Here is a 25,650-nt window from a genome sequence, read left to right as displayed (position 1 = left end):
GCCTATCAGTTCTTCCTTCCAGTCCTAAAGGGACACCATGTGCTAATTCGTTTGGACAACATGTCGGTGGTGTCATAAATTGCCTCTCCTCAAAGTGCCTCTACATTCTGGTAGAGTGCCTTCTGGAATGGGCTAAACTCAACCTGCACTCGCTGAGACAGTGCATATACTGGGCAAATGAATCTAGGAGCAGACATGTTATCAAGGAGCAATGTGCCCTCCAGGGAGTGGACACTCCATCCACAGACGGTTCAGAGAATATAGGAAATCTTTGGCGAGGCCAAAGCAAATCTTATTCAGCACCATAAATGATGAATGTCTAAAATATAAAAATAAAGAGAAACCTAAGAAGTCCTGATGCTCGGCCCGCATCTGAGTTGACATGAAAACTATCCTGAAGCCTGAAGCCTGAAGCCTGAAGCCTGAAGCCTGAAGCGTGGACCTAGGGGCATAAAGAAGTCGGGCCCTGTCAGACTTGGGCTGAAATGCAGGGCTCGGTTGTACAAGTAGAGAAGGCAATGTTATGTAGACCCCAGCCTTATAGCCTGGATCTCATTATTGGCTCATGCTTCTTAGGAGCCCTTGTTACAGGCACTCCAGGGCTGGGATCACAGAGTAATCTCTGCACATTTTGGTGGGCTAAATTGCCATTTGTTCGAACAGCTACATAAATGCTATTCCTCTAGTGGTAAAATGTGGTGAGGCAGCTTCAGACACAAGCCTTATAGTGAATAATGTGACACAATGATAAGTTAAGCATTACATGGAAGACTGACAGCCTCTCAGAATTCACCTTCCTTTAACCTCAGTTATGTCTTAAAATGCAACCTGAAACTGGCAGGCATCAGCAGGGGTAAGACAGGTTTTGGTTCATATGGTTTCTGAGACAGTATTTTTCAATATATATCACAAACTAAGCTCTTCGTTCTCTCAGTCAACATTGATGTCTTGAAGACATATGCTGTTTTGTTGTATTTAACATAAGTAAATCTAATCTTATTGACGAGAATACACATTTATCTATCAATAAGCTACATATGTTCATATGTTACGAAGGGATTTATTTTGAGGTTGACTATATGAAAATGTGCTCCAAAAAGTTCACTAAACAAATAATTTAGCAACAAATTCCTTTAAAGGGATAGTTTAACCAAAAATGGAATGCTGTCATTATTTACTCACCATCTGTTGTTCTGTTGTGTTCTTCTGGTGGACACAAAATAAGTTATTTTGAAGAATATTGCTAACCAGACAATTGCTGGTAGCCATTGACTTTCATAGTATGGGGGGAAAAAATTATAATAATATTGAAGTCAGTAGGGACATTCTTCAAAAACTGTGTGTGTGTGTGTGTGTGTTCAATAAAATAAAATAAAAAATCATACAGGTATGGAACAACATAAGGGTGAGCAAATGATCACAAAAATGTCACTTTAGAGTAAACTATGCCTTAAAAAGGTACAGTTGCAAAAATGGGGCAAAAGTTTTGATGACTCATCCTGCACTCCTTTATTTTGTCCAATCAAATGTTCTCAATAATTATAATTTCCCAGCTATAGCACGTCATGTTCGTAGTTAAAACCCTTAACTGTTAACATAAACATAGTACAGAAATAAATATGTCAAATTAGTTTTGTCTTCCAGTACTATGAAATATGCATCAGAAAAGGTGAAATAAATTCAGGGGAAGGCTATACTCATACAGTATTTGTTTCTCATTTTCTCATGAATGTAGTGTTTATTAATATGTGAATACATAGTATTCCATTTCCCCTTAGCTTTTTAATTACAAACTCAGAGTAGCAGAACCGTAACTCTGCTTATCTCACTTCAAAAGATAAAGATTCCCACCTTTCATTGATAAGTTACTTTTTAGGGAAAGAAGAATGAATTACTTTCATTGGATGCACATTTCCTCATATATTTTCGCACATGAGCTAAAGCAACTGAACTCTGCAGTTGTGGTGTTGCATACAGTAAGATAAGCCCTTATTTACATAATTGCCATTTTGTCATTAGTCATCCCTAAAATAACCAATTGCTGTGCTGAATTTTGAGTGATTTGGACATTAAAAATATCAAACTGGTTTGGTTTGCCAAAGTCGTGCAGCATCTTTTGAAATATAACAGAAAGATCCCTAATAGGATTAGTGTGTATACATTTACATTCAAATCCCTCTGACAGTGCCTTGTTGGAGTGAAACTATGGAGAAAAAGCTTTGATGGTTGCTACAAAGTGGTGAATGCTAATTCATTAACCACACTTTTTTTAAAAGGCTTTTTTAAGTTTTGATGAGTAAATTCTTCGATTGGTGTTTTTATGGACAGTTGTGAATGGTAACGATAATAGGCTGCTCCATAAATGACAGTGAGGATCTTTTCATAAATACATGTAAGGTCCAGTGCAATATATAAAGTTTCTTGCAGAGGTTTTCCTGGGGAAATTCCAATTTGAGAAGCACTATCACCACTCGACAAAAACAATCTGGCCTCTCTTGTGCTTTCCTGTCAGATATTGGCTGATAGTGATGAAAAGGATCCGTTTTTTTTTTTTTTTTTTTTTTTTTTTTTTTTTTTGCTCTCTGTCTAAAGAAATAAACCAAGTCCTGAGGCCACTTTTAAATTTTATACAGCTATTGCCATGAGACAAATCTGATTGAGTGTTCATAACTGCTGGAAGTTTCCAACAAAACTAACCTGCAGGAGTTCTACTGTTGCTACACTGATCGCATACCTTGATATGTCTGTGACTGCTATTTATGATATTGTTCTTACTATTTGTCCTCAAAACATAAGATATACAGAAATTGAGCTTTAAAGGAATAGTTCAATCCAAAATAAAAATGTACTTACCCTCAGTTCACCCAAGTTGTAGATGAGTTAGTTTTTTTCTGATGATGCCATCAAAATGAGAGTTTAAACAGCTGATAAAATAATATTTGTTTATTTGTTTGGACTGTTTTCTTCAATAAGGCTTCGCTTTCATCAGAAGTCATTGTGGACAAAAGTCTGGATTTACTGTTTCTCATTGAAACTTGTCACAAACAGGATGACAACCTGCTTTCTAACCAGCTGACTCCAGCAGGTTTTGGACTCTTTGACTTCCTGCGGCCTTCTCACAGAGGTGTGGGTATTATTGTGGTTTACAAACCTGCAATGCAAATTGTACCCTGTGTTTATACCTCTGTTTATTCTACTCATTCGTCTTCTATTTCTTCGATCTATAGACCTCCAAAATCAAATGCAGAATTTCTGTCAGAATGTGCTGATTTGCTGACAATGTTGTGCATTAAGTTTTGAGAGAATTCTGATTCTCAATGATCTTAACTCTTTCCCCGCCATTGACAAGTTATCTCGTCATTTAGAAGACAACGCTATCCGCCATTGACACATTTTTATGGCTTTCCTTGTTTTAATTGTTATACACTCGGGGGCGCTATTACAAATCTTCAGAATGAGTTTGAAACCTTCCGAAGAAAAACACACAATGAACAGGATGGAGAAACGAGTGATCTCTTATGTAAACAGATGCATATAAAAAATAACGCGATCATCAGCAATAGACAGCATATATATCAAAACTGCATAATTTTACAGAGTAAAATGTTGATCCAGGAGGTGGTATATGTCTGTGCAAGCTTTGGAGGTATTGATGGAAGCAATTTACTGGATTTATGCTTTGATAATCATACTGAATAACTAACTTTTGTTAAAAAGTAGAGGCTCTGATCTTTATTTTTGTGTATTCCATATTCAAATATTCATACAGCAAAATATACTGGAGTCCATCAAATTTGAGTGAAAATCATCAAAATCGCTGGCAGTGGCTAGCAACTTTTTTTTTTCAATAATGCTGGCAGGGAAAGAGTTAACATACATGTTGATCAGAAAGACTCTGGCCAAGGACTTTTTATCTATGTTGGACTGTTTTAACTTTACTCAATTTGTGAATGTTCCTAAACATTGTGAAGTTCATACACTTGATTTAGGCAAATACTGCTTTTGTGTCAAATCGCTCTACTGTAGATGTTGTACTCTTGGATCATTCAGCCATCCTTTTTTCATTTGGAGGTACCATATTCTTTAAGGCCTGTTGCACGTATACTTTCTCTTTCCGTAAATGCAATCAATTGACCCTGTGGCTTTTGTTAATTAGATCAATGCATGCCTTGATGATTTGTCTTCTGTCCCTTCTGAGCATAAAATTATTTGACTTAATAATGCTTTTGCTGCCCATTTGGACATGTTTGCACCTATTAAAACATGCAATGTCTCTTTTGTACATACAACTCCCTTGTATAATGACAATTTGCATTCAAATAAGGTGGAATTTCGCTTGTCAGATTTTATAAAGCCTGGAAAACCTGTTTGGACCAATATAAAACAGAAATTGACACAGCAAGGTATTTATGTTTTTATTAGATTATTTAATGTCTTTTGAATGTAGATGGTGTGAATAGAAAAGATATTATTAGTTCTCTAAGTTCTCCTCATGTTTTTACAGTTAATCTTCCAAATTTTTTCTGGTACAACCTTCTTTATTTTTTCCTTAGTCAACTCTGAGTCTCTGTGTGCACAGGTAGCTCGTATGAAAGCTTCCACTTGAATACTTGATCCCCAGCATTCTAGTTTATTTAAATCCTGTTTTGTTTACTTGTGCTCTGTTGTGCTAACAATAATAAATGACTCCTTGGCCACTGGTGTTTTGCCAACTGCACTTAAAACTGCTGCTGTCACACATATATTATAAAAGCAAAACAGTGATTTAAACAATCTCAGTAACTTTCATCCAATTTCTAATCTTCCATTTAATGCTAAAATTTTAGAGGGTGTTGTTCCATCTCAATTACACAACCATTTAATGGTCAATAATCTGTTTGAGCCCATTCAATCTGGGTTTAGGAAACTACACAGCACTGAAACAGCTTTGGTTAAAGTTGTTTATGACATACTGTTAGCTTCTGAATATGGTGCTCTCTTGATTCTCATTTTACTCAATCTAAGTTCAGCCTTTGACATTGTTGACCACATGCTCTTACTTAATCGACTGAAAACTGTCTTTGATGTATCTGGAATTTCACTAGATTAGGACATATTTTACGGGTCATAGTCGATTTGTCTTCATGGATGATTTCAGATCTGATGTGGATCCTGTTTGTACTAGTGTCCCACAGGGCTCAGTTCTTGGCCCCCTGCTTTTTAGCATTTTTAATTTTATCAGCTATTAAGATCCCTTAACCTAAGCTACCACTTCTATGCTGATGATACTCAGATTTATATACATTCTCAACCTGGTCAATTTTTTGCTTTACAAGACATTTATTGATGGACTGGAGTCGTGTGGATTACTTGTGTATTATTGTGATGTTTCTATCAGCAGTTTAGGATATCAGTTTGATGGCACCAATTCACTGCAGAGGAGAGCAAGCAATGTAATGCTAAATTTATCCTAATATAAATTCCAATAAGGACACAAGCTCATCTATATCTTACTTAGATGGACTGAGGGTACATTCTCAGCACATTTTTATTTTGGGGTAAGCTATTATTTTATGTTCTCTTCAAGAATAACCCACATTCAATCACAACCCGTTGTCTGAGCGTCAATACAACAGTGCATGTATCACTCTAAAGATTAATACGTTCACTGTCAGAGTTTGCTTCTCAGAGTTGCGTTTTAATGAAGTGGCTCATCATTAGCTCTGTTAAAGCAGCTGCTACTGAGTAGGAGGACTGTTGGGGCAGGGAAGACTGCTTTTTAACTGTCAACATCAATACGCTTTTAGTTGTTAGACAGCCTATTTGGGTCGCAGATACACTTAAGAACCATCATATGAGCCTAAATCCAAATCTTGACAATTTTTATGAAAAACTATGCAAGCATTTCTGAATTCCTAAAGTGATCATTTTGATCATTAAAAGGTGCAATTTCTTAAAATAATTTGATGTGTAACTCTAACAGTGTACAAAAGCCTTTGATTTTGTGCTGACTTTCCTATTCTAAAAAGATCAGCTGTCTGCAGTGTACTTCACATTAGCATGCTTAAAGGAGACTAGTGATCTGACAGCATGTGTTTAATGAGATTACAGCATCAGCTATATTAATGCATATGTGCAGTACAAAAATTGTTTTGCATACTCATAGCTTTGAAGATGTATACATTCTCAGAAATGGAGGTATGCATGGTATGAAATGGAGGTTGCCAAAGTATTTTGATGACAATGCAGCCACTTTAGGAAACAGAAGGAGTCTGACATTTATTGCATATACTTCATATATATATATATATATATATATATATATATATATATATATATATATATATATATATATATAGCTTTGAAGAGATATATATATATATATATATATATATATATATATATATAGACACAAGTCAGGGGCTGATCATCCCTGGCTGGATCACCTGGGCGAGGGTGTAAGATGATGATAGACCCAAAACACCCGATGACCCCAGGTAACATCATTGATGATGTGTCACAGTCTTCTGTCTTTCTGTCACTGTCTTCTGTGAGTGTTGTGTTTGTTTGGTGCCATGTGCTCTCTCCTGTCCTTTTCTGACCCCGCCCACCTTGTCACCTCATCATTGTTTTAGTTGCTTCACCTGTGTTTCTCCCTTGCTCCCGGACTCATTTACCTTCACTCTGCACACCTGTAACTCACTTATACACACACAGCTGTTCCCCATTTGTTCATTAGTATATATTCTTGTCTCACCCACCACTCTGCCTAGCTGTATTGTTTAATGTTACTTGTGATTTGTAAGTGTTCCTGGTTCTCGTGGTTTTTGCATCTTGGTTTTGTTTTTGCTGTGTTGGCCTTTTTGTTCTATTAAAGTTAATCTTCCCTGCATTTGGACCCAGACCCTGTTCTTTCTCTGCCGGCCCGTGACATGATGTGCCTAGGGTGCAAATGGAAGGTGTATGTCAAATAATTTATGCAGAATCACATTTGTTTGGGTCTTAATGTATTCTTTTTTTTTTTTTTTTTTTTTTTTTATCAGTCATGTACATTGGAGTGTTTTGGAGCAATTTAATAACATGGAACTTAAACATAGTCATTTTTTTTTTTTTTTTTGGAATTTAAATACAAACTTTTATAATGTTACAATTTCCAAAATGTGTTATTTTAAGCAAGATTGTGTTACATTTATGCTTCAACTGTTTAAATAAATAAATGCATACATGGTTGCTCTGAAAACGATTAAATAGTGTATGTTGTGATTTTGCTTTAAGTTTTTTTCAAAGCATGTTTAGCCTAGATACCCATAAAAAAACACTGGCTATTAATTTGGTTTCCCATTCATATGTGGTATACTATTGTTCTTTTCAATGATAATTTAGGAATAAAAAAAAAAAATCATTATTCCACACAACATTACTCTAGGAACCAAACGTGTAAAACAAACTCATGTTAACAATTAACACTGCACACAATGAAAATAGGAAATAGGCAAGAAAACAGCGCGCTGTTTTCTCCATATTTAGATGGCATCAAGTTTATTGATGAATGAACTTAACATTTTTAAAGCTAGATAAACGGTGATTTTTCCTGAAAGTGGCTAGCTGGCTCAAACGAGCCTCGTAAATCCTCGAATGAATTGTCTGCATGCTCCGCTACTTCACTCAAATTGTCCGCAAGCTGCAGATGTTCTTCGCCACCCAGCACTGCAGGTGCAGTTAATGCCGGAGATGCTGATAGTAGTTCTGGCTAGATATCCATATTTATGCTTGTTTCTTTTCCTCACATAGAGTTTTTTTTTTCTGCTTACCTCCCAGATTTCGCTCTAGTGCTGCCGCGTGAGGTGTTGGATTCATTGGATCCCGCAGTCTGACCGGGCTGTGCGGTGCGTCTCCAAGAGCATCATCAAAAATATCTTTAGTGGATATATATGACGAACAGTTCCGTGTGATGCCGCATCATGTTGACATAACTCTGCTGAAGAACTGAAATTAATGAAATGACCGCAGAGGAACGATGATATGACTTAACTCTTTGATGTGAAGGGAAGCAGGAAAGGGTTTTATAGCTGCATATACCGCCGAGGAAACGGGAACGAGGCTTTAAACACGTTTCTTGTCGCTGAGTTTCTTGCTGAAGTTGGCTTTTCTCAACAGTGGAACAATGAATTGGAATGGATATTCTTAGAAGTATTCCTTAGAGATGAATGAAAGATGTTTTAACCTTTCCTCTTTATGAATCTTTTTCGTGAGTCTGGAAAGGTGGAGCGTTCAGGAAAAGCTAATGACGGACCTATTAATCCATCAAAAGCACCAGAGGGGTTTGGAAACGTTTGGATGGAAATGTTTGCACCTTTTTCTGGTTTTATACGGAACTACTAATGCTTAGTTGTGGATGTCTGCTGGAATCACCATTGTATTTATTGATATAGAGAAATGAATGCAGGGCTGTTGACACAATCGCTGTGAATTTAGCTTTTTTTTTTTTTTCTCCCCCGCAAATATCCATATTTTCTTCTGAAAGTATTCCGATCTAAATGGAATTAGTTGAGAAAGCCCTTTGTGAAAGGAATAGACATGGTACATGGGAACAGGTTCCTTCACGGTGAGTCCAGCTGCCAGTTAACTTCACTCTCTTCTCCGTTGCATTTTACGCATGAGGTCTATTCGCATTTACCGGTCTTTCTCGCTTTCTTCCTTTAGGAACTTTCTGTGTGATTGTAAGCTGATTGAAATAATTTCATTTTATATACTTAGATTGATATGCAACTGCATAATGACATTGCAGTCTATATCATATTTTTCCAGTTGTGTTGTTTTCTGCTGTAAAAAAAAAAAAAAAAAAAAAAAAAAACGGCTTAAGGTGGTATCTGGTATCTACTGTAGCTGTCCTAAGCTGATCATGAGCTGGTGCAATATTGGTTATTAGCCAGTCCAAGCTAGTGATGTGGTAGTCCACAAGCTGGTAAACCATCTTGGACCAGCAACAAACCATCTATGAGCTGGTCATACCAGATTTTTAAGCTGGTTTTTACATGGTAGTTTAAGCCTAAATTGTTAGAAGCTGGTTATTATCTAGTTCAAGTTGGTTGAACATTTTGGAAAAGCAACAAACTGGCTGCTAGATTGGCAAATGAGTTTAAGCTATAGTTTGTAGCTATAGTCAACCAACCAATGACCAGTTGTATTACCATATTCCAAAACAGCTTCCGGATAAAGGTGAGACTGTAAAATCATCGGTTTCCCAATTTTACAGTACATCCATAATAAATGAGTCAATCTGGGAAACACATGCAAAATAAAGATGAAAAAAAGTTACAACAAATAGAACTAAAAGTACTTTAAATTGTATCCAGGTTTTGACCAAATTCCTTAAGGATACGATTCCAGATCTTGAGTTTCAGCCATTCCTAAAAGGCATTTGCAAATATCCGTTGTGTGATTTAGAGCAACGTGATTATATGTAGGAGCGGCATCCTTCAGTCCAGCTTTATGTTCATAATGAGTACACATGAGTCTATGATGTTTTGATCGTAAATCTTCTGTCGCAGTTGTTGCAGGTCTTCTCATGCTTGGGTTGTCTGGGGCAACAAAGAAGGAAACAGGTAATGATGTTTTGTCACAGAATACCCACCCACTCTCCATCTCCATGTTTCCTGGCAATCTCTGACATTTGACTGCTCTATTTCAGTGAAAAACAATTCAGGAGTGCAGCCAGCAGGACAGTGTGGAACCTGGGTAAAAGAACCAGAGGGTGGCCTCTTCACCTCACCAAATTACCCAAACAAATATCCTCCAGAGCGAGAATGCATATACATCATTGAAGGTAAAAAAACAACAACCCTGTAACACAGACAAATCTGCCATATGACACTCGGATGGTAGGGGTTGTTTTGAATTGTTCAGCAAGGCAGTGGCACTTGGAGTGAAAGATGCAAGAGCAATCAGTTGATTGTTAATCATATGCAGGACTATTATGATGCTAATAAGCGCTAGTGTTTCATTTGCATTCATAACAGAAGGATTTATAGATCAACAATCTCTCAATATCTGAACGCTAATTTGATTAACGCAATTAGATTTCCACAAAAAAATGGGGGTTGTCTTTCAGTCGCATCTATTGGACTGCTAGCATGCTGTTCTGCTGCTAGCTAATGATCAAATTGAACCAAGAGGCTAATAGTTATTTTCTTGTAATCAGATGATTTATATGTGATAATCTCTGTCATAAAAAATTTACAAACAGTGCTAGCCAGATACATAAAAAATATATAAATTATAATAAAACAACAATCAAAATAAAACAATAAAAATTTATTTATTTATTTGCATTTTGTGCATTTTAATGTTTTTGAAAGCCAAAAGCCTTCCAAATACATAGGAATACATTGTTAAATAACCCACTGAGTAATAATTCAAATAAAAATCAGTAGTTGATGCGATGTCAAATATCTATTCATGTAGCCAATAATAAATTAACTGTAGTCTGATTACAAGTACTTTAAATGTAGGCCTAATATAATTATTTACAAATAACTTTTTTTTTTTTTGGATTTTCTTTACACAATCCAGATTACATGTAATCAGTCACTACCCAGCGCTGATTATAAATATTGTGAGATCTTATTAATAAATCCCACTATTAACTCATGTGGTCTTCAAACCTCAGAGCTTTTATATTAGTATATTTTTTCATTCTTCCTTACAACATTTTAGTCATTTTGTGTGATTATCATGTTACAGTGGAAATAAATGCATATGAATCCAATCCATATCACCAAAACAGCCTTTGTATACTAATAATGGCAGACAAAACGCAACTATTTTACGAGGTCAAGATTTACATATGAATGTGATTCATATAGAAATGTACAATATTTAAGAAAAAAAAAAACTTAATCACAATTGCAAAGAGAGTGTGTTGTACAGTACATATGACATCATCAATCATAAATTACAGATGTCAGTCTTGATTTATGTTTTTTTTTTTTTTTTTTCCTTTTTCAGCTCCCCCGAGACAATGCATTGATCTTTTCTTTGATGAAAAGTATTCAATCGAGCCTTCATGGGAATGTAAATTTGACCATATTGAAGTCCGAGATGGGCCCTTTGGCTTTTCTCCAATAATTGGACGCTACTGCGGCCAACAGAACCCTCCATATATCAGATCGAGCGGCCGTTACCTATGGATAAAATTTGTTGCGGATGGCGAATTGGAAGCGATGGGATTTTCTGCAAGCTACAATTTCACAGCAGGTACATACAGTTTTATGCTCCCTTTATGCAGTGTCAGTAACATTTACGTTTATGACAGATTGTTACATTTTTCAACCAGTGAGTTTAGGTTTTGGCTTTTGCTGATGCTCTTTTAGAGATCTAGATCCGGTTATAACTCACTAACCTCAGGATATTGTTATCCTCTGCAACTTGAATTCATGATGCAATCAGTAGCTACACTTCAAAATCCATGCTGCTGATTCATATAGTGATTATTTCGAGTCCATGTTGGTTCTGTCAATGATCCAAATATGCAGTTGAGCCTATTAATCAGATTCTATTGCAGTGGTAAAGAGGCTGTATGTCCCAGTTTGTCTAAAACCTTTTTAAATTGTTTACTTTGATCAATTCTTAGTACCACAATGAATGCTGACAATCTTACCAGGACCATATTTAGATGTTAAAGTTTGCCAATAAGATACTAAATGGTAACAACAACATCATTCCGCATATAGTTGATTTAATTTACCTGTAATGGAATCATTTGAAAATATATAGCACATCGCACAATGGTTGTTTTTATCAGACGTCACATTCTCAGTGCACTATTAAATTTTTACTGGTTTCTGCTCTTTTGCCTTGATTTATAATTGAATCTCTGAAGTGAGTCTGAACGGCAAGTAATATTGTGCCTGAGTCCAAGTGAGAGCTGTTTGTGTAAATTTTGTGCAAACTGAGCAGTGATAGATATTGTGTGAAGAATGCCAAAAGCAATATTTGAATAAAGCTACAACTAAAGTTGTAAATGCAGAAAAATGTAGCACAGAATTGAAGGTAGCACTGATTTAGAGTAATACTGTATCTGAGAAATGAGTTATGAGCCGAGGCTTTTTTTTCCATCCTATTGTGAGTCAGGAGGAAATTCTCTTGCCAAGTTTGGAGAAACTGTTCAGCGTGTATGGATTCAGACTCTCGCTTCGCAACTTGCCAGGGAAGAAACACAGCTTCCTCTAGTCTTGATAAGGAATATCAGTGGCATATAATTTACATAATTAAGGAGATAAAAGTCCCTGAATTCACTTCCCTTGATGTTCCCCCCCAAAAAAAGTGGAGAGCGCATCTGCTGTGCTGTAGCCAATGGTAACACATGCTAATGCAAAAGGTACACCAGATGAATGAAAAGCAGGGGATGAGGAAGGGTAAAATTGCATATATTCATCTTCCTTTTTCACATTTTTTTTGTTACAGAAAAGAACTGTGTTTAACTGAAAATGTATGCTGCTTTTTATCACAAAACGGCCCGTCAATCAAATTGTGCCCATCTGCAGTGTGAGAGAGGAGGAATTTATTCTACATTCGTCATGCTGGGGCTCTGGGCGGCATAAGTTCTGAAATTTCCTGCATAAGACCTCATTAACTTGCTTGCTTCAGTCATATCAATTCGAATACATCAGTGGAAGTCCAACTGAATTACGGATCTGACCTCAAGACATTATTTTAGTTTGGAGCCATTTGATCAGTATCATATAGTCGTGAAAAACATTGGAACTTCAGTGAGATTTGAGGCCTGTACTAGTCAAAGGTTTGGAAACTGAATAAATGTTTACAAAATATCATAATACCAAAAGGTTTTTCATGACATTTGTTTCCATAACTGTTCTCACAGTTTCTTCTGAAAATACGGATGAAACACGAAAAAAAAAAAAAAAAAAACTGAAAGTTCCTGGCAGTATTTATTATTCAGAGTGGATACTGAAGTGTTCAGTGACGTCAAATCCTCAGCTAATGACTAATTTTTTAATTAATGAATCAAAAACACACAGAATGACCAGTGAAGTCCAGTTCTCAAGCAACTGATTCTGAGTCAGGATTTCCTAGTTTGTCAGTGTCTCCACAACATGGCAGCGGTAGCAACAATACTACAGTGAGAATCAAAGTTACACCTTCTTTCTTTGCGTAAAAATGTGGGCATTGTTATGCAAATCTTCCCACACAGTGACGTAGAGATGTGGGCGTGTTTAAATTAAGTTTTAGGGAGGTGTGGACGAGTCTCAACTTTTAAATAGAATATCTCTTTGAGGCTTTAGTCTTAGCAACTTTAGTGATCTTATCTATTCACGAACAGCTTGTAACACTCCAAAGATTATATGACCCCTTTAGTTTCTAATTTTGTGGTCTGTAAAAGAAAGCATTAGAAGAACATCAGAGTGAGTAAATAATGACTGAATTTTCATTTTTGGGGTAAATATCTCATTTAGACTTTTCAAAAGAATAGTTAGTGTTACCAGACTCGTTTAGAAGAATCTGAAACCTTAAGTTTCTCACAATTCCCATCTGTAACTGAGTGTACTAAAATCTTTAATAAGCCATTGAAACTTATATTATGAACACAGATTTTATGATTATACTCAAATTGAAAGCAATTCATTTACATTTGTCTTTGTGACTCTCTAAAATAAGGAAAATGAAATATTCAGAAAGTGTGGGAATGCTATAAACTGCTGTGAATCTTGAATGGACATCATGCATCCTAGCAAATTCGAACATCATATGGTTTTAATTCTTGAGGTTCCTAATTTGGTTATAAAGTAATTAAAGATGTTTTCACCCAAAGTTAGTTTCATCTGGAATTTAAGATGCATGGCATAATCCATTGCTGAAGCCAAACTCCTGGATGGCTCAGTAATAGAAAAGTAGAATGATGTGTAATTACTTCTTGATATCGTGCAAAAATAAAAATGGTTGTGCAGTCACTCTCAGCATTCAGATGCAATTATCATGCAGATATTGTATGAGTTCATTCCAATAGTCAGATCTTGCTGTCTGTAGACAGACTTCCTCCCAGTACTCTACTATATCTATCTTGATTAAGCAGTAAAAGCAGGACACTCAACATATTAAGGTTCGCTGTGAACAGAAACTTAGTGAGTATCATTTGTCCCTTCCCTTTACTCTCTGTACAACTGTCCTTCTCTTCTCACAATCTAGAAAACTCACATGCTCATTCTCCTGAGTCTCACTTCCTTGTCTCCTGGGCTTGACTGACCTTATTACCCCACCTTCTCTTTTCTAAGAGATAAAGATGTGTTACCAGACAAGATCTGGCGGGGTTAAATAACAGGGAGAGCTGCTCCCCGATGTGTCTTCCCCCAGGTCACTGGCTGTTTGAAGCCTTTGTCCCAGCAGTAAACAGACACAGCAGTAATAAGAAAAAACAAGATAGACTAAAAAGCATTTCAGTGACCGCTTTCTTGATCCAGTGGCCACTTAATAACCTTGTTTGGGGAAGCCTCGTGTGGCCTTTTCCTCTTTTCATTTTCAATAGGTTTGCCGAATGCAGGAGTAGTTAATATACTGCACTACCTATCATGATGATTTATGACTTTGACCTTTGACCTTTTGACAGGTTGAACTTCCGGTAACCTTATGATGGATGGGCGGAACTTTCCGACTTCAAGGGTTAACCTATGACCTTTCCACGCATCGATCATGTGCTTTTGACAGAAAGTTTTACCCTATTGACCTAATTAGTTTTAAATCATGGTTTTGACGGCTAGTTTAAACGTAAGATGAAAGACTCCCCACACATCGATCATGCGGTTTTGACAGAAAGTTTTACCCTATTGACCTGTTAGTTCTAAATTATAAAGGTATATGAAAGACTCCCCAATCATCGATCATGCGGTTTTGACAGAAAGTTTTACCCTATTGACCGTTAGTTTGTTTGAAGTGTGTGCCGGTTGTTTGAACTCTGCGTCAGTTAGCTTGTTTGAAGTTTATCACAGTTATACGGTTATGTGTGTGTGTGTGTGTGTGTGTGTGTGTGTGTGGTTATAAGGCTTCTCCCCCTCCCATTACATTTATGAGCGGTGTATAAATGGGGTCGGTGTGTTCTACATTTATTTATATATATATATATATATATATATATATATATTTATAAAACATTCTATAATTTATATAATTCTAAAAAATAATTAAAGGTTGAAAAACATTTCAGTTATATAATTTATATAATCTAAAACACATTTTAATTATTTCACATTTATATATATAAAACATTATATAATTTATATAATCTAAAACACATTTTAATTATTTCACATTCATATATAAAACATTATATAATTTATATAATCTAAAACACATTTTAATAATTTCACATTTATATATATGAAACATTATATAATTTATATAATCTAAAACACATTTTAGTTATTTCACATTTATATATACAACATTTTATAATTTATATAATCTAAAACACATTTTAGTTATTTCACATTTATATATAAAACATTCTATAATTTATATAATGTAAAGCGATTTAACCAAGGCTGAAAAAACATTCTGTTCTTTTAAAAAAGGTTATAAATTAAACTGTATAAAAAATATACTGAAACCGACTGTTTCAGATAAACAAGATCCAATGTTTATTTTTTATTTTTTTTAGAGAGCAGAAAGGAGGTATTTTCACATCGCCTTCCTGACCTGCAAGTATTCACAGCGTCTGTGTTTGCACGCCACAGTGCACACTCGTCGGAATTTACTACAAAATCATAATATCTTCAAAGCCATTTTTTTATTAAAACTAACGTATCTCACGCGGGAGTAACATGTTTTTGACAGTTTTCTGACGGTTCACCTATGAATTACGTTGGGCGAGCGGCTAGCATCTCTTGTACCCCTCTCTCTCTCCCTCTCTCTCCCTCTAATGCCTGTGTACACACATTCGTCTCCAAGTCTTATTTTCTTCTTTTAATGAATATAAACACATTATACATTCACAAACAATATAAAACAAAACATGTACATTAGTTTTGTTCATCACTAAAAATATACATTTTACCAGGATCGGGGAAAAAATATATAATTGAACAGAATGAAGAATATGGTCTATTGAGGAACCCGGACGTGTCATTGACACAATTCAGTTAAATTCATTTCACATTATTTGTTGCAAGACATTTTCTATATTATATTTAAAACCTTTTATATCCATCTTTATATCATATCTTTTTCAAAAAGCTGTTTAATTATTTATTTTAACCATACACCTTACAGTACCACCATACAATAAAATGCTGCATGCACGTACACTTTTAAGCGATCTGAATTATGACTAGCCTATAAATTTCATCATAAGCCACACGTACCTTGTTATATCACTATAATATCCACGGCGCTATACAAATTTGTATTCTGATAAACCATATAAACAAGCGGACATACGCGTGGACATATCAAGTTAAAAAGAGACTTATCTCTATTTTAAACAATATTAAATTATATATGACGGCATGTTACTAAACCGGAACATACATTTTAAACAAGTATTCATCGTTTTTATAAAACACATCGCAGTAACAGACATGTTACTAAACCAAAACAAATAATTTTATCATACATTTTTTTTAATCATGTATTCAATCAATACTTATACAACATATACAAACACATTTTAAACATATTTTAAACAAAAACTAATCATAAACGCAGCCTTCTCAAAATTACAGACATGTACAATCATGCTGATCACATATTATGGGATATTCAGACTTTTAGCCACTAATACGTTTTAGGATAATGAAAAACACCAACGTCTGAGGGCTGCCAAAATATCTCCAGTCCCCCAAAACCCACTCAGACTCCAGGGGTTAAAGAATATGAAAATAAATAATTATATAATGACATCATCATCCTAAAGCAATTCATTAAACAAAAAAAGTATTCAAAATATAAGTTAATCAAACTTATAAAACACACCATACTCTTCTTTTTTTTTTAAAAAAGATAACTTATTTTAAATGTGATAGCATAGTATATACAATAAACATTTCTGATGATACATATAAAAAATTATCCCTTACAGTTTTAGACCGGTGAGAGATGTCCAAACATGAATGAAATATCCCCAAAATAAAATGTATGACTTAAAAAATAAAATAAAAATGATTAAATCATAAACAGAATCTCACAGGTCCTCGTAGTGAAATGTATGTGAGACCCGAGGGGCTGCTTCACACACACCCCGCGCAGGCGAGGGTGGAGTTCCAGACCGCATGATCTAAGTCAATGGTGTACATTATTTCAAAGCTAACATTAATGTAATGTTTTTTAATAATCAGTACCCCCAGTACATCTGTTGTCCGTTGATTCTTAATTCAACAAAAAGATGATATGTATTACCTAAAATATTTTATATAATATTATATAATAAAAAATTATTTATATCATATTATATCATTTCGTATATATGATTATATTATATTAGATGCGTCATGCATTAATCACTTTAGATTCTTTAAAGTTCTTATTTTTAGCACCATCTTCAAAGTTTTCATACCATCTCTCTCTCTCTCTCTCTCACACACACACACACACTCTCTCTCTCTCTCTATCTCTCCCTCTCTCTCCCTCACACACACACACACACACACACTCTCTTTCTCTCTCCCTTTCCCTCTCCCTCTCTCTCTCTCTCTCTCTCTCTCTCTCTCACACACACACACACACACAATGAAACATGAAGCCAAAGTCTTTCTGTATGTTTTTTAAAAATAAAACTTAAAATATTGATTTTGCTTTAAATCTATGCTGAGGAGCTCGTTTGTTTGTCACAGTATAGACTGTGAAGTTTAGATGAAGTTGCTTTATCTTTTAGAAGAAAGACCCTCGATCGTATTCAACCATTAAAGATGGTTCAGGAAAGACCCAAGCGTCCTAGAGATGTAATTTATGTGCGTTGCTACGGTCGTAAACCTTTCACATATCCACGGTACTTTCAGACACAGAGCAGGAAAGACATTTGCAGGCCCTCTGCTTAGCCGTCCCAAAATACCTCCATTTAAAAGCAAAAATATTAAAATGACCGCCTGTACATCTAACAGGCTGTAGTTCTATTTTATATGTTTTGTATTAAAAGTACTTACTTTTGTATTTAAATCCTTATTTAAAACAATATATTTAACCGACAGTATCCCCCCAACGTGTGTTTTCCATCAGTTGTTTGCCCTTCAGCCTTATTACGTAGTGCTTTTCATTTAGCCTACTGTGAGATCCCTTTACAATAGTGTAATGAAAGTTAACTTTTCTTAAAGTTTATAGTTGTATTTTACTGTATCCCCATCCTTCTATCCTGTAGATTGTATGCGTACTGTAAAATAACAAATATACATCTTGCTTAAAGTCACTAAAATAATTACACCTACAATTTGAAATGTGTTTAAACACATTGTGTGTCACTAAAGCAAGGCACACCGTCTATCGTCTTATTTTTTTAAATAACCGATGACCGTCATCGTCTCTTCATATAATTTATCCACCCGAGTGCTTTTCTCACACGAGTAGAAAACTCTTTCTCTTTTGGATGTGTTTGGCAGAAACATAATTTCTACATCAGAATTTTTTTTAAATGTACGCTAAACTTTTCTCATTCGACAGAAATACTATTTTCAAATTATTTACCCGGCCTATAACACTCGGTGTAAATGTTCTTACCTAGAACAGAAAACATACACTTTGACTGTTTTGTAGATGCCAACAGATCATGTCAAGGGTGTTTCACTAAGAATCACAATGTTTTGTAAATGACATTTTTCTTACACCTCGATATTTAGCCGTATCAAGATTTTGGAGGTCCGTTCACAATTTGTTTGTCGGATCCTACGTTTTTATGCGATCTTTGTGCGGCGTCATCGTAATAGGAATAAATGAAAATTAAGAAATTAAGTTACAGTTTCTCTCTTCGAGATATTTATTTTAGCTCAACTTTGTGTCTGTCCAAAAAAGTGTGATCGCATGAAGCATCGAAGCAAAAATGAAGTCTAGCTGTTTTACACTTAAAACTATTACAACCTAAACAAATCAAACGGTACACTCGTTTAAGTTTGAGCGCGTTAAAGTTTCCACACTCTTGTGAGATACATTTTATCCATAACCTTTTGTGTATTCGAGCGACCAAACCACTAAGATAGATAGTATAGCAAGAAAACTAACGTTTACAACGCATATAGAATTCAGAATACAATTGTTAAAGTTTTTTTTTTTTTTTTTTTGTTAACTGTTGATTTGTAAATTATATTTTTATTACTCCGTTAGATTAAGTCATCGGGTTCGGATAGCCGATGACGCAATTCACATTTTTATTTTTAAGACTCCTGTAAGTTCATGCTAAATCTCGCGTGGGAAAGAGAGCGGGGTGAGCGTATTCTATTCATTTAAGAAAAATTCCCCAAACTTTTCTATTATTTTGACAAAACACGACACAACGACATTAAACAATGTTATCAGTTCCTACGGCCATCTTCTTCGATTCAAATAAAGCAACATCTCTAGTGTATGTGCTAAACATCTTTGCTTCTCCACTTCTCCAGATTTGTTAGATGGGCTACCGTTGTAATACAAACACATTTGAGAACTACGACGTTCTCACTTTTGTAACGGTTATAGAAAAATGCCGTACACACTTTTGCATTTCATAATTCAGTGATTTTAGCTGTAATGGTCACATAAGACAAAAAATTGTCAATGTGTGACTCGTAAACATGTATAATTTTATTTGTTTATTTATTTTTACCAGAGATAGTCGACCGATCTGTTGACACGTTGTTTTGCAGTTTTCTCTGACTGCGGTCAAACATACACTGCCTGTTCATAGGAATTTTACAGCATAACAATATAGCCCCTACATCTAGAGCTCTTGTTTATATAGCCGATGACCACGTTCACATTGTTTCAACATTTCCGCATTACATTAAAGAGTAGGCCTATGCGTACTCCCCTTCGATCGTAAGCATTATCATCTACCGCGCGCTGAGATTTTTCTGCTTTGTCTACTGTTGACGGATTTGCTAGAGGGACTATGTCGCCCCGTTGTAACGTGATTACGTTTAAGATCCATAAGATTGCGCTACATTCACCTGAAAAGGCTATAGATATAGTCTTTTATACAGGAAATGTGTATCAGAATAACAATGACCTAATAGTGAAATCCACTCTTCTAAACTATTGTGAAAGTTTTAATGCAACTCTGTAAATAGCTTTTTTTTTTTTTTTTTTTTTTTTTCTACTACCGTATACTGCACATTATTGTTTGGTTGTCTTTGTACAGTATTTCAATAAATAAACCGGTGTTGATAAGTCGTTCATTTAAGTGGAGGGCGGGATGATTTTGACCTTCTTTAGTCATTCGTCGTGCTTAAGGTCTGATACGGGAAACCGCACTACGACTGGAACTGCACTTTGTCGCGTCTAAATAACCCGCTCTTCTTTAAGAAAACCGCGAGGCGAGCAGTTTCTGACATCCATTAATTCACCTCATTTTTTCACAACCGGAAATGTTTTGTTTAGCATACATATTAGTTACATAGGTGTCACGCATGAAGTTTATAGTTATTTTAAATAATTATGATAGAGTTACAGGTTTAGGTTAGTGGGGTGCCTGTAAGCGGTGAAAACTTCGAGCATCGGAGACGACGGTGTTACTCAAACACCCCATAGCGTTATCTTTTAACAAACTATTGTACTGTGCGTTTCTAAGACAAAATCTGTAACAGCGTTCATTAATATGTTGAGATGAAAATAAACATACAAAACTTTATAATGAGCGTGAGTTCAATATAGCCTAACCAACAAATGTTTGTTCTAACGCTTTCGCCCTAAAATTGCGAGATTTCCTGACTTTGCCGTGTTTAATGGATGCTAGATCTCATCACGCCGCAGCGAATTGTAAACCACACACTTCCTCATCGCATTACGCTAAGAAACTGCACATGGTTAAAGCTATTACACCATAAACTGTCTAAAGTTGTTAATGTACAAGCACAGTAAACTATTTCTACAAAAAATATCATTGCACTACTGTTTTTGCATATAATACATCGTTCAACAATACTTTTGCACACTCATTCAACTATTTATTACCAGCCGTTCTCACGTTCCTGCTGTTCATAATGTATATATAATCCTTCATTGCTCCGTTCATAATGTACATACGATCCCTACATTGCATTCATATTTATATTCTGTACTCTGATCAATATCGTATATAGCAACTACGCTGTATAGTCTGCACATCATAGCTTTACTTACTCTGCACTTTTATGTATACAAAACACTATATTCTTGCACTTCTGGTTAGATGCTAACTGCATTTCATTAGCTCTGTACTTGTACTCTGCATAATGACAATAAAGTTGAATCTAATCTAAACAAGTACAATCGTACGCTTCCAGGACTCTGCTCATTCTTTCTGTTTCAATTTGTTTAAACGGACTTTCGCATTCTTATCTTATTTTCACCAACTAAGCGTTATTCCTAGGCCTCGCGGATTGTTTTCTAGTTTTGGCCCTCAAATTCTTTGTTCATACGTAGCGATATCTCTGTGAATTTGCTTGATTTCATAAAATATCTTTTACGCTATATCATTATCCTATCCTAGTTTATATCAGATACAAGTTTGTTTCTTCATATTTCTCGTAAGTCAAACCCCTAACCACGGCCCTTCACCCTCCTCCGCTTTTTGAGCGCAACACCCACAACCTATTTTTTGGTAGAATGTACAGAAGATCCACCGCTACTTCCTCATGACTACGGCTAGTCTTTATCCCCTGTGAGCGGCTGACCTCATAAACTCTGCAGTTATCGCAGGTTTTCTTATGATCCGCGAACAAGGGTTTTACAGCGCGGTCGATGGAGTATCTATCAGTATCTACCTGGACTGACAGAATCGTCTTTGTCTGAAACTGACGCACTCTCAAATTTTCAAATAATAAGGCTTCGACGGATCTGAACCATTTGAAAAAACACTGGATCGTCGTGGATTTAAAAAAAAAACACTGGATCGTAGTGGATTTTAAGACGCTCGGTTTACTTCTTGGAACAAATTCTGAAAAGGATGTCCGCCACTACCAGCGCTGCTGCGGATGAGCGAGTGGAGTGCGGCTGTGACGAAGGAAAGATGTGTCCTGTAAAAGCCAACATAGACTCTATGTTTAAACAATGTTACAGAGAGCAAATGGTTGATCTGATGCGTAAAATCATAGACGATGCATCTGATCCAAATCATGATTTTACAACGGATTCCAAGCGCGTAACAAATCTCAAGAAAGAAATGGACGTTGTAAGAAGTCTGAAAAATAACCCGTGGCCCGATTTGACGAGCTTGTATACGACCAGCAAGGCGCCGATTTGTGTAACGACCAGAAAAATTCTGTATGTTACGGCCGAATGTAGCGGCGAGATGTACATTAACGAGACTCTCTGTCTGTGTACGTGCATAACGGATTTGTGTGTGATGTTAGTCGCTAAACATTACGGTTTCGCCATACCTGAAATTATTGAAACCGTCGTCGATTTCATAGTAGAACAAAACTTGAGGGCCTGCCGAGATTTTCTTTTCTGGCTAGATAACTTGTGATGTCATGTCATCCCTATTGTTTGTAATAACAATTTAATCACTTTCTTCATTACTTCATTGTAAATTCAACACTGTTTTGTTGAAATAAAAGTTTGAATCCTCTCATCGGATATTCTTTCTCAGAGTTCATTTTTTGGATTTTAATGATTTAGCACATTACAATGAGTATACTGTCGCGGATACTCTAACGGGGGTAGAATGGACGGGAGTAGATGTGCGAGAAATATGAAGAAACAAACTTGTATCTGATATAAACTAGGATAGGATAATGATATAGCGTAAAAGATATTTTATGAAATCAAGCAAATTCAGAGAGATATCGCTACGTATGAACAAAGAATTTGAGGGCCAAAACTAGAAAACAATCCGCGAGGCCTAGGAATAACGCTTAGTTGGTGAAAATAAGATAAGAATGCGAAAGTCCGTTTAAACAAATTGAAACAGAAAGAATGAGCAGAGTCCTGGAAGCGTACGATTGTACTTGTTTAGATTAGATTCAACTTTATTGTCATTATGCAGAGTACAAGTACAGAGCTAATGAAATGCAGTTAGCATCTAACCAGAAGTGCAAGAATATAGTGTTTTGTATACATAAAAGTGCAGAGTAAGTAAAGCTATGATGTGCAGACTATACAGCGTAGTTGCTATATACGATATTGATCAGAGTACAGAATATAAATATGAATGCAATGTAGGGATCGTATGTACATTATGAACGGAGCAATGAAGGATTATATATACATTATGAACAGCAGGAACGTGAGAACGGCTGGTAATAAATAGTTGAATGAGTGTGCAAAAGTATTGTTGAACGATGTATTATATGCAAAAACAGTAGTGCAATGATATTTTTTGTAGAAATAGTTTACTGTGCTTGTACATTAACAACTTTAGACAGTTTATGGTGTAATAGCTTTAACCATGTGCAGTTTCTTAGCGTAATGCGATGAGGAAGTGTGTGGTTTACAATTCGCTGCGGCGTGATGAGATCTAGCATCCATTAAACACGGCAAAGTCAGGAAATCTCGCAATTTTAGGGCGAAAGCGTTAGAACAAACATTTGTTGGTTAGGCTATATTGAACTCACGCTCATTATAAAGTTTTGTATGTTTATTTTCATCTCAACATATTAATGAACGCTGTTACAGATTTTGTCTTAGAAACGCACAATACAATAGTTTGTTAAAAGATAACGCTATGGGGTGTTTGAGTAACACCGTCGTCTCCGATGCTCGAAGTTTTCACCGCTTACAGGCACCCCACTAACCTAAACCTGTAACTCTATCATAATTATTTAAAATAACTATAAACTTCATGCGTGACACCTATGTAACTAATATGTATGCTAAACAAAACATTTGCGGTTGTGAAAAAATGAGGTGAATTAATGGATGTCAGAAACTGCTCGCCTCGCGGTTTTCTTAAAGAAGAGCGGGTTATTTAGACGCGACAAAGTGCAGTTCCAGTCGTAGTGCGGTTTCCCGTATCAGACCTTAAGCACGACGAATGACTAAAGAAGGTCAAAATCATCCCGCCCTCCACTTAAATGAACGACTTATCAACACCGGTTTATTTATTGAAATACTGTACAAAGACAACCAAACAATAATGTGCAGTATACGGTAGTAGAAAAAAAAAAAAAAAAAAAAAAAAAAGCTATTTACAGAGTTGCATTAAAACTTTCACAATAGTTTAGAAGAGTGGATTTCACTATTAGGTCATTGTTATTCTGATACACATTTCCTGTATAAAAGACTATATCTATAGCCTTTTCAGGTGAATGTAGCGCAATCTTATGGATCTTAAACGTAATCACGTTACAACGGGGCGACATAGTCCCTCTAGCAAATCCGTCAACAGTACACAAAGCAGAAAAATCTCAGCGCGCGGTAGATGATAATGCTTACGATCGAAGGGGAGTACGCATAGGCCTACTCTTTAATGTAATGCGGAAATGTTGAAACAATGTGAACGTGGTCATCGGCTATATAAACAAGAGCTCTAGATGTAGGGGCTATATTGTTATGCTGTAAAATTCCTATGAACAGGCAGTGTATGTTTGACCGCAGTCAGAGAAAACTGCAAAACAACGTGTCAACAGATCGGTCGACTATCTCTGGTAAAAATAAATAAACAAATAAAATTATACATGTTTACGAGTCACACATTGACAATTTTTTGTCTTATGTGACCATTACAGCTAAAATCACTGAATTATGAAATGCAAAAGTGTGTACGGCATTTTTCTATAACCGTTACAAAAGTGAGAACGTCGTAGTTCTCAAATGTGTTTGTATTACAACGGTAGCCCATCTAACAAATCTGGAGAAGTGGAGAAGCAAAGATGTTTAGCACATACACTAGAGATGTTGCTTTATTTGAATCGAAGAAGATGGCCGTAGGAACTGATAACATTGTTTAATGTCGTTGTGTCGTGTTTTGTCAAAATAATAGAAAAGTTTGGGGAATTTTTCTTAAATGAATAGAATACGCTCACCCCGCTCTCTTTCCCACGCGAGATTTAGCATGAACTTACAGGAGTCTTAAAAATAAAAATGTGAATTGCGTCATCGGCTATCCGAACCCGATGACTTAATCTAACGGAGTAATAAAAATATAATTTACAAATCAACAGTTAACAAAAAAAAAAAAAAAAAACTTTAACAATTGTATTCTGAATTCTATATGCGTTGTAAACGTTAGTTTTCTTGCTATACTATCTATCTTAGTGGTTTGGTCGCTCGAATACACAAAAGGTTATGGATAAAATGTATCTCACAAGAGTGTGGAAACTTTAACGCGCTCAAACTTAAACGAGTGTACCGTTTGATTTGTTTAGGTTGTAATAGTTTTAAGTGTAAAACAGCTAGACTTCATTTTTGCTTCGATGCTTCATGCGATCACACTTTTTTGGACAGACACAAAGTTGAGCTAAAATAAATATCTCGAAGAGAGAAACTGTAACTTAATTTCTTAATTTTCATTTATTCCTATTACGATGACGCCGCACAAAGATCGCATAAAAACGTAGGATC

The 25,650-nt window shown here is 35.7% G+C and overlaps 1 protein-coding gene across 3 annotated transcripts in view; it reads left to right on the top strand.

Annotated features, from left to right (window-relative positions):
* Positions 1 to 7,352: 7,352 nt before the first annotated feature.
* LOC127946531 (neuropilin and tolloid-like protein 1) overlaps positions 7,353 to 25,650 on the top strand; it is a 99,251-nt gene continuing 80,953 nt past the window's right edge. Inside the window, exons 1-5 of one of the 3 annotated variants that reach the window (XM_052543164.1) lie at positions 7,353 to 8,584; positions 9,531 to 9,584; positions 9,671 to 9,805; positions 10,987 to 11,235; positions 12,445 to 12,818. In XM_052543164.1, coding sequence (XP_052399124.1) covers positions 8,557 to 8,584; positions 9,531 to 9,584; positions 9,671 to 9,805; positions 10,987 to 11,235; positions 12,445 to 12,461 — 483 coding nt within the window. In that variant the 5' untranslated portion in view covers positions 7,353 to 8,556 and the 3' untranslated portion in view covers positions 12,462 to 12,818. Of the gene's footprint in view, positions 8,585 to 9,530; positions 9,585 to 9,670; positions 9,806 to 10,986; positions 11,236 to 12,444; positions 12,819 to 25,650 lie in introns of those variants that run through there. The other 2 variants (XM_052543163.1, XM_052543162.1) reach the window with 2 other exon arrangements.

Source organism: Carassius gibelio, chromosome A24 (genome assembly GCF_023724105.1).
Source record: "Carassius gibelio isolate Cgi1373 ecotype wild population from Czech Republic chromosome A24, carGib1.2-hapl.c, whole genome shotgun sequence".
NCBI classification, from domain to species: domain Eukaryota; kingdom Metazoa; phylum Chordata; class Actinopteri; order Cypriniformes; family Cyprinidae; genus Carassius; species Carassius gibelio.
This window is presented reverse-complemented; position numbering and strand designations above follow the sequence as displayed.